At 37.8% G+C, this 10,318-nt stretch overlaps 2 protein-coding genes across 4 annotated transcripts in view; both read right to left on the reverse strand.

The window, feature by feature from the left end:
- LOC109830191 lies at window positions 3,041-6,741 on the reverse strand. The gene is made up of 4 exons (XM_020397375.1): window positions 6,400-6,741; window positions 4,950-5,003; window positions 4,787-4,846; window positions 3,041-3,337 (listed from the first exon to the last, which is right to left on the reverse strand). The coding sequence occupies exons 1-4, from the start codon at window positions 6,658-6,660 to the stop codon at window positions 3,209-3,211; spliced, it is 504 nt and encodes a 167-aa protein (XP_020252964.1). The 5' UTR covers window positions 6,661-6,741; the 3' UTR covers window positions 3,041-3,208.
- LOC109830192 (uncharacterized protein Mb2253c-like) overlaps window positions 7,260-10,318 on the reverse strand; it is a 36,228-nt gene continuing 33,169 nt past the window's right edge. For all 3 annotated transcript variants that reach the window (XM_020397377.1, XM_020397376.1, XM_020397378.1), the window contains 5 exons: window positions 9,606-9,698; window positions 9,314-9,457; window positions 8,699-8,806; window positions 7,836-7,887; window positions 7,260-7,733 (listed from right to left, as the gene is read on the reverse strand). In XM_020397377.1, the coding sequence (XP_020252966.1) occupies window positions 7,696-7,733; window positions 7,836-7,887; window positions 8,699-8,806; window positions 9,314-9,457; window positions 9,606-9,698 (435 nt within the window). In that variant the 3' untranslated portion in view covers window positions 7,260-7,695. The remainder of the gene's footprint in view (window positions 7,734-7,835; window positions 7,888-8,698; window positions 8,807-9,313; window positions 9,458-9,605; window positions 9,699-10,318) is intronic.

A 10,318-nucleotide genomic window follows, 5' to 3' on the forward strand; every position in this document is an offset into this window, starting at 1 on the left:
GCATTCTTCAATCAGAACTTTGCCTCGATCCTCGTGCAAAGGACCCAGGCGATCGACTATCCTCACCTTAAAATGGGACAAGTCCGCACTGTCCCGGTGCTCCATCGGAGGTGCGGAATTCATGGGGATCGACGAAACAGGTGCATAACATCTTCTGCCTTGACTCTGGCGCGGGTCAGATTTAAGTGACCGACGGGTTGGAGGGTCGGATTCAAGTGACCCACGATTTGGAAGGTCGGATCCAAGTGACCTGCAAAGTGGAGGGTCGGATCCAAGTGACCCGCAAAGTGGGGGGTCGGATCCAAGTGACCTGCGATTTGAAAGGTCGGATCCAAGTGACCTGCAAAGTGGAAGGTCGGATCCAAGTGACCTGCGATTTGGAAGGTCGGATCCAAGTGACCTGCAAATTGGCGGGTCGGATTGGAGTGACCTGCAAATTGGCGGGTCGGATTGAAGTGACCTGCGCGCCGGCGGGTCGGATTCAAGTGACCCGCGATTCTCGATCTTTTCGGCTGCCGTTTTGGATTTTGGCCTCCAAGTTTGATGCAGTCTTGGTTGTTTCTTAGCTATGTCCTTCTTCTGCATCTTTTGTGCTTTTTGCACAAGAATTCGCGTGCGCGCAAGCGCGCAGCGCTTTTGAATTCGCTCCTCCAGAGTTGAACGAATCTTTTTTATTTGGCTCGATCTTTTCGGCTGCCGTTTTAGATTTTGGTCTCCAAGTTTGATGCAGTCTTGGTTGTTTCTTAGCTATGTCCTTCTTCTGCATCTTTTGTGCTTTTTGCACAAGAATTCGCGTGCGCGCAAGCGCGCAGCGCTTTTGAATTCGCTCCTCCAGAGTTGAACGGATCTTTTTGATTTGGATCCATTCATTTGCTATTGGTTTGGAGGGGAGGACATCTGTCCGCTGTTGGGGTGCTTGGCGTTGCCTATTTTTCAGATCCGCCTCGTAACGGATCCCGTCAATTGACTCCAATGCTTTAGCGAGTTGGCGCGCACAACGTTGGCGCTGCCTTTGACGAGTTCTCTTTGATAAAATAGGCGCGCCTTCTGTACTCAACTCCTTGATTGAGGAGGAGTTCAGATCTGCAGATCCGGACTCATTGGAGACCGGAAGGGCGTTGTAAGGTTCAGCTAGCGCAACAACGGGGGCGTTGATCTTCCTTCGCTTGCGAGAGGCGGAGGATTTGGAGGAGGAGGACGACAGATATTCCTCGAACTTCAGTTGGTCGAACTCGTACTCGACCACTTCTTCAACCGGGATGCAGATCCGAGGTTGCGACACGACAGCTCCGGAAGCGAACGTTGAAAGTTGCTATTTGCATTGCTATCGAATCTATTACAACTTTAGTCGTTACAATAAACTCGAATAAAATAAAAAGTTGATCTTTGTATAAGATCTCCTTACACAATGAAAATAAAACAAGTTTACAACTTTATTCAAAACAAACGCAGAGATTGTTTATCGGTCTTCTGCTTGCGTGGGATCTTTGCCTGTGCCGGGGTTTATCCGTGGACCGCCTTTGATCTGGATCCGGTTGATGAAAAATTCGGCAGAGCTTCGCCTTCGCTGAGGAAGTATTTGATTTGAAGCACTGAAATCGACCAACCGAAATCAGGGCTCTTCTCGAGATTAAGACCAAGCCTAATCTCAAGGGACGGACGGGAACGGGCGTCGGATCTCTCGAACTCTCCTTCTTTATGCCGAAGAACTCGCCAAGATCTGTCAACCCTCGCTGAAATTCGTGCTCCTTTGACTCCACAATCCGGCAGCACCTCCTCGTCTTGATAATCAATCGCCCCTGCTGAAAGGAGGCCCTATGCTTGTATTTATAGGGCTTCAGAAGCGGTTATTTGGATGAGAACAAGTGATTTGGCCTTATCTTTAGTCAATAACAGCCTAACCACGTTTGTAGATGATATCAAGTCAGTTTGGATGCTCAGGAACCAACAAATCTCGAGAAAAACCATCAAAAACCAAACCGGGTCGAAACAGCGCGCGCAGGACAAGTCTGACCCGCGCTTGCGCGGGTCGGATGGATCCGACCCGCGCGGGCGCGGGTCGGACTTGGCCGACCCGCGCGGGCGCGGGTCGACGCGGTCCGACCCGCGCGGACGCGGTGTTTCGAATTTTTGCTGAGCTCTGGTGTTTTCTGGTCTTTCCGGGACTTGTATTTTCTACTGTTTTGCGTAATTGATCGTCTTATTGACTTGTACGCTTCGTTGCGGAATTGACCGTCGAACGCGTGTTGATTGACACACACACGTGTTGATTGACGCACGCATGTTGATTGGCCCGTGCGGTCCACTTGGCGTTTTCCATTGTGGTGGTTCGTTGTCGTGTCATCAACAGTTTGCCGATTCGCTTTATGCGCTTGTCGGCGTTGGATAATCCTCTTTGATTCGGATAACGACGTTCATCACCTTCTCTTTGTCTTGAGCTGTGTGCGGGCACCCATAGGCATTTTTAGACGCCTACAATTACCTGATGTGTTTTTCGGATATTGGAATAATAATTCAGAGTAGGAATTAAAAGTTGGCAACCTAAAAATAAAAAATTGAAAAATAATTAAAAAAATAGATAAATTAAAATAACATACATATTGGATGGTGCTAGATTAATTGCATGATGTATTTATCGTAGATTGAAATAATAATTCAAAGTTCTTGAAAAAATGAGACGGGAAAACCGAAATGTAAATAAATTTTGATGGGAAAAGTGACCGAATAAATAAAATGTAATTTCAGAATAAATATATTTTTCAATTTTTTGAAATTTTCAAGAAAACCGAAATGTATATATATATTTCCCATATATTGAAAAGAAATACCTAAATGAGGGGATTTGATTTGATTTGGAATTTGAATTAATTACTAAAGATATTACCAAAGATATTTTAATTGATTATAAATTAATTTTTTCCATATATAAATATATTTATTTTAATAAGATTAAGATAAAATAACAATTTAAACTTTTTGGTTTGGTTTTAATGTATACCATAGTAAAAGATTATGCAACTTAACCTTCCTTTATAGCGAATAAGCAAAAATCCATAGCTCTTGCAATTTTAAGATTGCCAATTTAACCAAGAAGCATGTTGCTAAAGTCGCATCAGAAGCGGATGCTAAAAGATTACATGAAATGTTTAATGTAATACAACAATATAGACAAAAATTAGCTAATAGCACCATGGATCACCGCACAAAATTAGCTTACAACGCCTTCATCATCCTCAAAACTCAAGTTTAGAGTCTGCAACTTGAAGCCTGAACCCTGTATTACTTCGACCAAGTTAGAAGCCACTCCTGTTGCTTGCAAAGTTGTTTGTTTTGTTAACTGCACCATGGAGCATCCGTCATTAAATTTAAAGTGTTTACATGCATAAGTAACTAATGAAATGAAGGTACTCAAGGTGTGTCAGAATTTTCACATATTTAAGTACAGGCAACTCTTACAGGGTTACATCGCATAATCATATTAAAATTAGGATTACATAAGGCTTTATAAACAATCATTAGGTTTGTTATGTGTTTTCCTCGATCACTGTAACATTGTTTTCAAAATTATTAAAAAAAGAGGCATATTATTTCAGTGAAATAGCACAATATTTGCTTATCATATGATCTAATTAGAGCATATGGATACAGCATGAACACACCGCAAATAATATATTCCCTTATACACAAAAAATCAGAACAAGGCAGTACAAACATCAAGGTTCATGATAATAAATCGGACAATTGCAATTTCACATCAAGTCAACATTTCCAATTACATAAACCATGAAAACTAAACACCATATGGTTCGATCTCAACTGTCGACGTATTTGAATACCCACCTCACCAACAAAAATCTCTCTGTTTATTCCATATCCTTTTCAGGATAATATTTTACAGTAAATTAATATTATCACTCTATCCTTTCTTCAGGATTGTTTGCCAGAGGATTCCAATATAGCATTACCTCTCAGATGATTCCTAAAAGGCATAACTAAGAGCAATCAGTTGTTCTTTATGTAGCAAAAGGATGAGAATATTTTTTCGGACCTTGGACCTTATTAGATTCTCTACCGTAGTATACAAGTCAAAATTGAGAAGTTTCAATGTATCATTTATTTCTAAGCAATTTGCAATACGTTCATGAACATCAACTTAAGGAACTACTACTAAACCGACGTTCCAGCAAGAATGATCCATCTTATTTTAAGGCTATTTCTTGGTGGGAAAGTATCCTAGAAATCATTGCTTCTCAAGTGTATCAAATGCATAAAAATTCATCGAGACTGGAGAGCAAAGATAAGGTATATATATTTAACAGCCAAACATACGAACCATGTTTTTTCGCCTTCATCTTACTTGTCTAAAAATTAAAGAGAATTAAACTAAACATCTTCAAAGATAAGATCATAAGCCCATATGTCATATTTAGTTCTCATACTCTCAAATTTTATTCTCTCTTCATGGAGGTGAATCTGTAATCTAGTCAATACTTTAATTGTGATATTCAAAAGATAAGGTATAGCTATTTGACAGAGCAATAAAACAAGCTAGTGATAGATTGTTTTATTCAAAACGTAACTAATAAGGTATAGCTATTTGACAGAGCAATAAAACAAGCTAGTGATAGATTGTTTTATTCAAAACGTAACTCAATTCAAAATAAGCAAACATCCCATGATAAAACAAGCTAGTGATAGATTGTTTTATTCAAAACGTAACTCAATTCAAAATAAGCAAACATCCCATGCAACCCAATTTGCCAATACCAGGAAACCAAAATTTTACCTCCACGCTAGCAATGCCCTCGGCTACTTGCACCTTCAAATCACCAACTCCTTCAACTTCCTGTTACAAAAAAATAATAATAATAAAATAAAAAAATCCATAAAAACTAAAACAAAAAGATTCCACCCAAAAGACAATTTTTTCCATAGGAATTGCGAATCACCTCCAGAGCCTTGGACACCTTACTGATCCCCGATTCATCCAGCATTCCTTCAGCCTTCCCACAAAAAAAAAACAAAAAATACACACTAAAAGATTAAATGGAGTAAATTTACAAAACCGACCTGAATTTTAGAGTGATTTGCACAAAAGATCCGATGAACTTTCAAAAAGTTTCACTAACTGACACATACTTAAAACAAACTAGTTGTTACTGACGTGATGCAATGGAAACTACAAAGAAGCAACTACCAATATGTAAGGGGCTTTGCCCCTAGAAACTAGCTTAAAAATCAGATCATTATACTGAAACTACCTTTGAATGTTGATTTATACATAAACCATCTTTATAATGGGTTTGTGTCGCAATCAAACACCGCCCAGTCAAAATTTTCACTGAAAACCCATAATACCCTTGAAAACTCACATTCAAGACACTTGACTTAAATTTTGTAATGTTTCAGGTCTAGTTATACATCTCAAGTTCCTTGAGCATGAATTATTTAAAGATTAGTTTTTCTTCTTTTTTAGTGAATTTTTGGTTGAGAGGTGGTTGATTGCAATACAAACCCATTTGAAGGTGGTTTATGTATAAATTAACATTCATATGTGGTTTCTGTAGGAGTGCACAAAAATATTTCTATCTGAGAAAATATCTATATCTTTATATGTTAGGATGTGGATATAGTTACTAAAATCTATAACCAATAATGTATGGTAATGGATATGGTTAATTGGTTATGTAGTGAAATATCTGTATTTATGTCCGAAATATCCGAATATATGTTGGGCATATAGTTGCAACAATTTTGATCCTTAAATTAATGAATTTGGAATTAATGGATTTGACGCTAATTTTGATGACCAAGAGATCTAATATTAACTTTTCAGATATAATGAAACATATTAATGAACTCCCTTGTATCATATAAACTATATATTTTTTTTCAATATTATCTTGCTTTATCATATTTTGTTTGAATCTGCATCTATATCCTCTTATATATCCGCATGCATTTTCGTATCTGTATCCGATTTTAGCGCATATGGTTATGAATTTTCTTTATCAAGGCATATCTGTATCTGTATCCATATCCTATTTTAGCAAATATGTTTATGAATTTTCTTTACCGAGGCATATCCATATTTGTATCCATATCCAAGATTGGTAAGAGGCTACAAATATGGTAAGTATCATATGCGAGTCATATCCAAACCATGTGCACCCCTAGGTTTCAGTATAACACCCTATTTTTAAGGTGGTTTCTAGGGAAAACCCCCGTATTTAACTATTTCTAAGATAAATCATTTAAGTAACAAATGAATTATCTACGGATAATAGCATGAAACCCAGAAGAGATTTTGTGCAAATCTAACAAAACTTCAAGGGGTTTAGTGAAATTACCTAGCCAAAAAAAAAAAAAAAACTGAGGAAGAATGGAAAAAGGCAGCACCTTGAAGAACATGGTAAGCATGTCAGAAGGAGAAACGGCGACTGAAACGGCCTCCGTATCTTCAGCCACAGCCGCCGCCGGAGCTAGGGTTTCTTCCTCGGCCACGGCTTTGATGATGGCCATTTTGCTCCTCGAGGGGGCGATTCTCTTGAGACGAAGAGAAGTAGGTGAAGAGAAAGAGAGAGAAGGAGATGGAGCAGGGGATTGTGCGAGAGTGCGATGGCAGAGGAGAGAAGAGGGGAACGAGGCGATTGCCGCCATTGCTGGAGCTTGGTGTTGGCTCCTGAGACGAGAAAGGATGGGGCTCTGCTTTTATTTTTTCTTTCTAGTCAGTTCGCTGGATTTGCTTTGCTCGCTGTTGGATTTTGTAGATAACGCGGTGAGAGTTTTGTAAATTTTGATTTGCACTTTTGGCACAGGAGATTATTTACATTATCACCCCATTTCAACAATTTTTTCCTATGATATTAGCACTTAAATTCCTTATAGTTTCTCATATTTTGCACTTCCATACTCTCACTTGTTTTTTACAGCACTTATAAGAATTTTCCTCGGGGTGCTCACGGGCTACTTTTAGAAGTTTTAAGCCATTAATTGTTGGTGTTACTACTAAAATCACCATAATTTTATTTTAAAATATAATTAAGATATGTTTAATAATAAAATAAAAAAAATCCGAGTGTGCTCAACAGAAAATTCAAAAACAGTAAGGGCTAAAAAGTTATAAAATTAGCTCGTGGGGATCAAATGGTAAAGAAGTTATAAAAACTTGCTTGTGTGGGTCACATGGAAAATTCAATATTAATATCAGCATGACGCCTCTTTATAAGTTATATTCTCAGTTCTATTGCCAGATTTGATCCCCGAATAGATAGATAAACAATGCAATTGCATTGTACTGTAATATTACCATACATGAGCGCAGAGAGAAATTCACAAGCTTTTCCTAGCAACAATTGGACTGGCGAGTAATTCCTGCTACACTACAATCATGAGTTAATAGCAAGGAATATGCGGCAAGTTTCCCTTTAGTTTTTAGACCAACTCCTCAATGACACAAGCAATTCTTTTAGGAAACAAAACCATTTGGATCACTCTCAAAAAATATCTCCACAAATTCGCTCGAGGTGGAAGACATGATAAATTTTCCAGATATCCGCTTTACAAAAGATCTGCTGGTATCCGATATGTCTGAACTCTCTTTCAGCATTGTTGGTATGCGGCAATCTTAAAAATAGTTTCAGTTTATGTATTCACAGCAAAACGCACCGAACTGGATAGTCACTTTCTTTCGTATCAGTAGAACTCAGCTGACTCCTCGTACACTTCCCCAGCTGCGATGAAACCAACCAATCAGCATCAAAATACAATTAACAAGGAGATGCAACTGATAATAACCGTTTTTGCAACTGATAATAGCGGTTTTTGTTCCCTACCTTGAAGATTAATAGCTAAATTAGCTTCATTGTCAGCGCCGGAATTAAACTCCTACAGCAGCAACAAGAAATGATAAACACACAAAAAAGAGGGACATGAGTCGGGGTTTACCAATGCAACAGTAGAAATAAATGCCAATGTTTTGACTTGAGACTATGTCTTTCTATTTCAGTAATGATAACTGTACTACTAATTTTATACTACTTTTGTACATCCTCAAACAAAAGAAGGAAATCCATGGTGACTCTCCAATTTTTTGTGACAATTTCCAATGAAGAACCCCGCACATTTTTTAGTGGTAGTCTACAAGTAATATAGAATTTGTAGTATGCTTAACATTACCCTTTCTATTTTTTCTTTTAAGCAGGTTATGTGCGTAGTAATGCAAGGGTACAAACTAATGGTTGCTGATGTTTTATCTTTTGCAAAACAAGTGCAGGTTGAAGCCCTTATCTACTCACCATTCTACTTAAGATATGCTTGCCATTTTAATTGTTTGTTATTCTATCAGGTTAATATTGATCTCTCTCAATATATATTCAGCAAGGAGTCTTAACTTTAAAAAAAGTTATAAAGGACAGGAGGACCCTGAAGTCCATCTTCTTTGTAATAAACAGAGTTCTCTCCTTTCTGAGAGTTCTAAGCACATAATAGAAACTTAGACCAATCATTGTATTTGGGCCAGTCATTGGTGAACGCCAGCAGCATATTTGGATGTAGATGCATTTTAGTTAACCAGCCTTAATTGAACCATTGAAGAACATTAAGAAGGAAAGAATGTGCAATCAAATTGAATAATTCAAGAAACACAGTCAGTTATAGCCTAAAGGTGATTTACATAATGAAAACATTTCAACTTTACCCTCAAAACATGGGAGATTTTGAATGACATGAACATTTGCTTTAGCCGCTTGACCTCTTTACACAAGTCAGCCATATTCTGGTTCTTGGTTTGCCACAAATCTTGCACCTGTTTTCAGGAAGCATTAAGTACATGAGACAGATGATGTGATGTCAGAACAGAAAACTATATACGAGGGAAATTCTATAAAGAATAATTACAATCTGGTAATTATCACAAAAGTTTAGAGATAAATTGGTGGTGACGCCTCTCACATGCTCCATAAACAGGGGAAAGGAAACTTCAGAGAAAAAACAAATGTAGCAGAAACTTGCAGATGGCAGTGAAAATACTGCAGTTTAAAACTTTACGAGCTTTTAAACATGAAAGCAGTAAAGTAATGCCCCAAAAAAAGAAGAAGAAGAAGAAGAAGTTTCTCAACTATAAAACTTAAAAGTCTCAAAGAAGCCACAAGAATAAATATCAAATAATATCATGCTGAAACTGGGTAATCAATTGTTTTCATGAAGTTATACCATATCACACTGCCAAATTAGGAAGAGAAGAAAATAGATGCAGTGAATACAAAACACTACAGAGACTAGTGTCTCTGACAAATAGAGAAAGGCCACAAACCTGCATACAAATGAGTTTCGAGTCACCTTGCACTTGAATTTGCTTAAAACCTTTCTTAAGAGCATGTTTCATTCCTAAAATCAAGCCACGGTACTCAGCAACGTTATTGGTTGCAATCCCCAAGCCTTCACCAACACGAGCAACCTTCATTCAAATTTCAAGCTCAGAAGATGGACAACTGGAGAAAAGTTTAAGCTTAATGAAGATGTAGGCAAATGGAGAATTGAAGATTCGCCCAATTAAATAAATGAAAATTGAGAAGAAAGGAAAACAATAGGGTGCTAAAGCGTACCACGCTTCCATCTGAAGTCTTGAGTATGGCTCCTGCACCAGCTTTTCCAGGATTTCCTTTTGAAGCACCATCAAATTCAAGAATACAAGTCATCTGTATTTAGTTAAAAACTTAGCCAACTACAAGACACGGAAATATCAACAAGAAAAGTTCAAGAATACAACTTTTCCTGCACAGCATGCTTTTGTAATAAGATAATTAAGAAAAGAATCACCTTCGTTCCTCAAGCCATGCCCCATACCAAATGACAAGATCCAGAATAGGTCAACTAATTTAAAAGAAAAAAAGTACAGACAGATACTAATCATAATATATATTAAAAGAGCTCACGCTTGACTACATATGCATTACGGTAGCACCACATACATACAGTTATCATGCATAGTGATAAGAAATTAAGCAAATAGAATGAATAACCTGACGGGAAATTTTTTAAAACAGACTGTTTTTGCTAAATAATTAGCAAAATCGACAATTTTGCTAATTATTTAGCAAAATTGACTTCTTTTGGCCAACAGACCAAAAAGAGGTCGATTTTAAAAAACGCCCAACTCAGAACATACGGGACTACTAATCCCGTATGTTTTGGATGAACTAATCAGCGATTAGTGCTCACAAAAAACATACGGGACTACTAGTCTATGTTTTGGGCAGTGTTTTCAATGCGCGAGGCGCAATGCGGGGTGCAAAGTCAGTTTACGCGCATATGCGCA

The sequence above is a fragment of the Asparagus officinalis genome, chromosome 2 (genome assembly GCF_001876935.1).
Source record: "Asparagus officinalis chromosome 2, Aspof.V1, whole genome shotgun sequence".
Lineage (NCBI taxonomy): Eukaryota > Viridiplantae > Streptophyta > Magnoliopsida > Asparagales > Asparagaceae > Asparagus > Asparagus officinalis.

What these genes read in the sequence shown, in the direction of transcription:
- LOC109830191 (XM_020397375.1), bottom strand. Translation starts at nt 6,660, where the DNA reads ATGGCGGCAATCGCCTCGTTCCCCTCTTCTCTCCTCTGCCATCGCACT. An exon ending in TGCTTACCATGTTCTTCAAG is followed by an intron (nt 5,004 to 6,399) that starts GTGCTGCCTTTT and finishes TTTTGTGGGAAG; the next exon opens with GCTGAAGGAATGCTGGATGA. An exon ending in AGGTGTCCAAGGCTCTGGAG is followed by an intron (nt 4,847 to 4,949) that starts GTGATTCGCAAT and finishes TTTTTGTAACAG; the next exon opens with GAAGTTGAAGGAGTTGGTGA.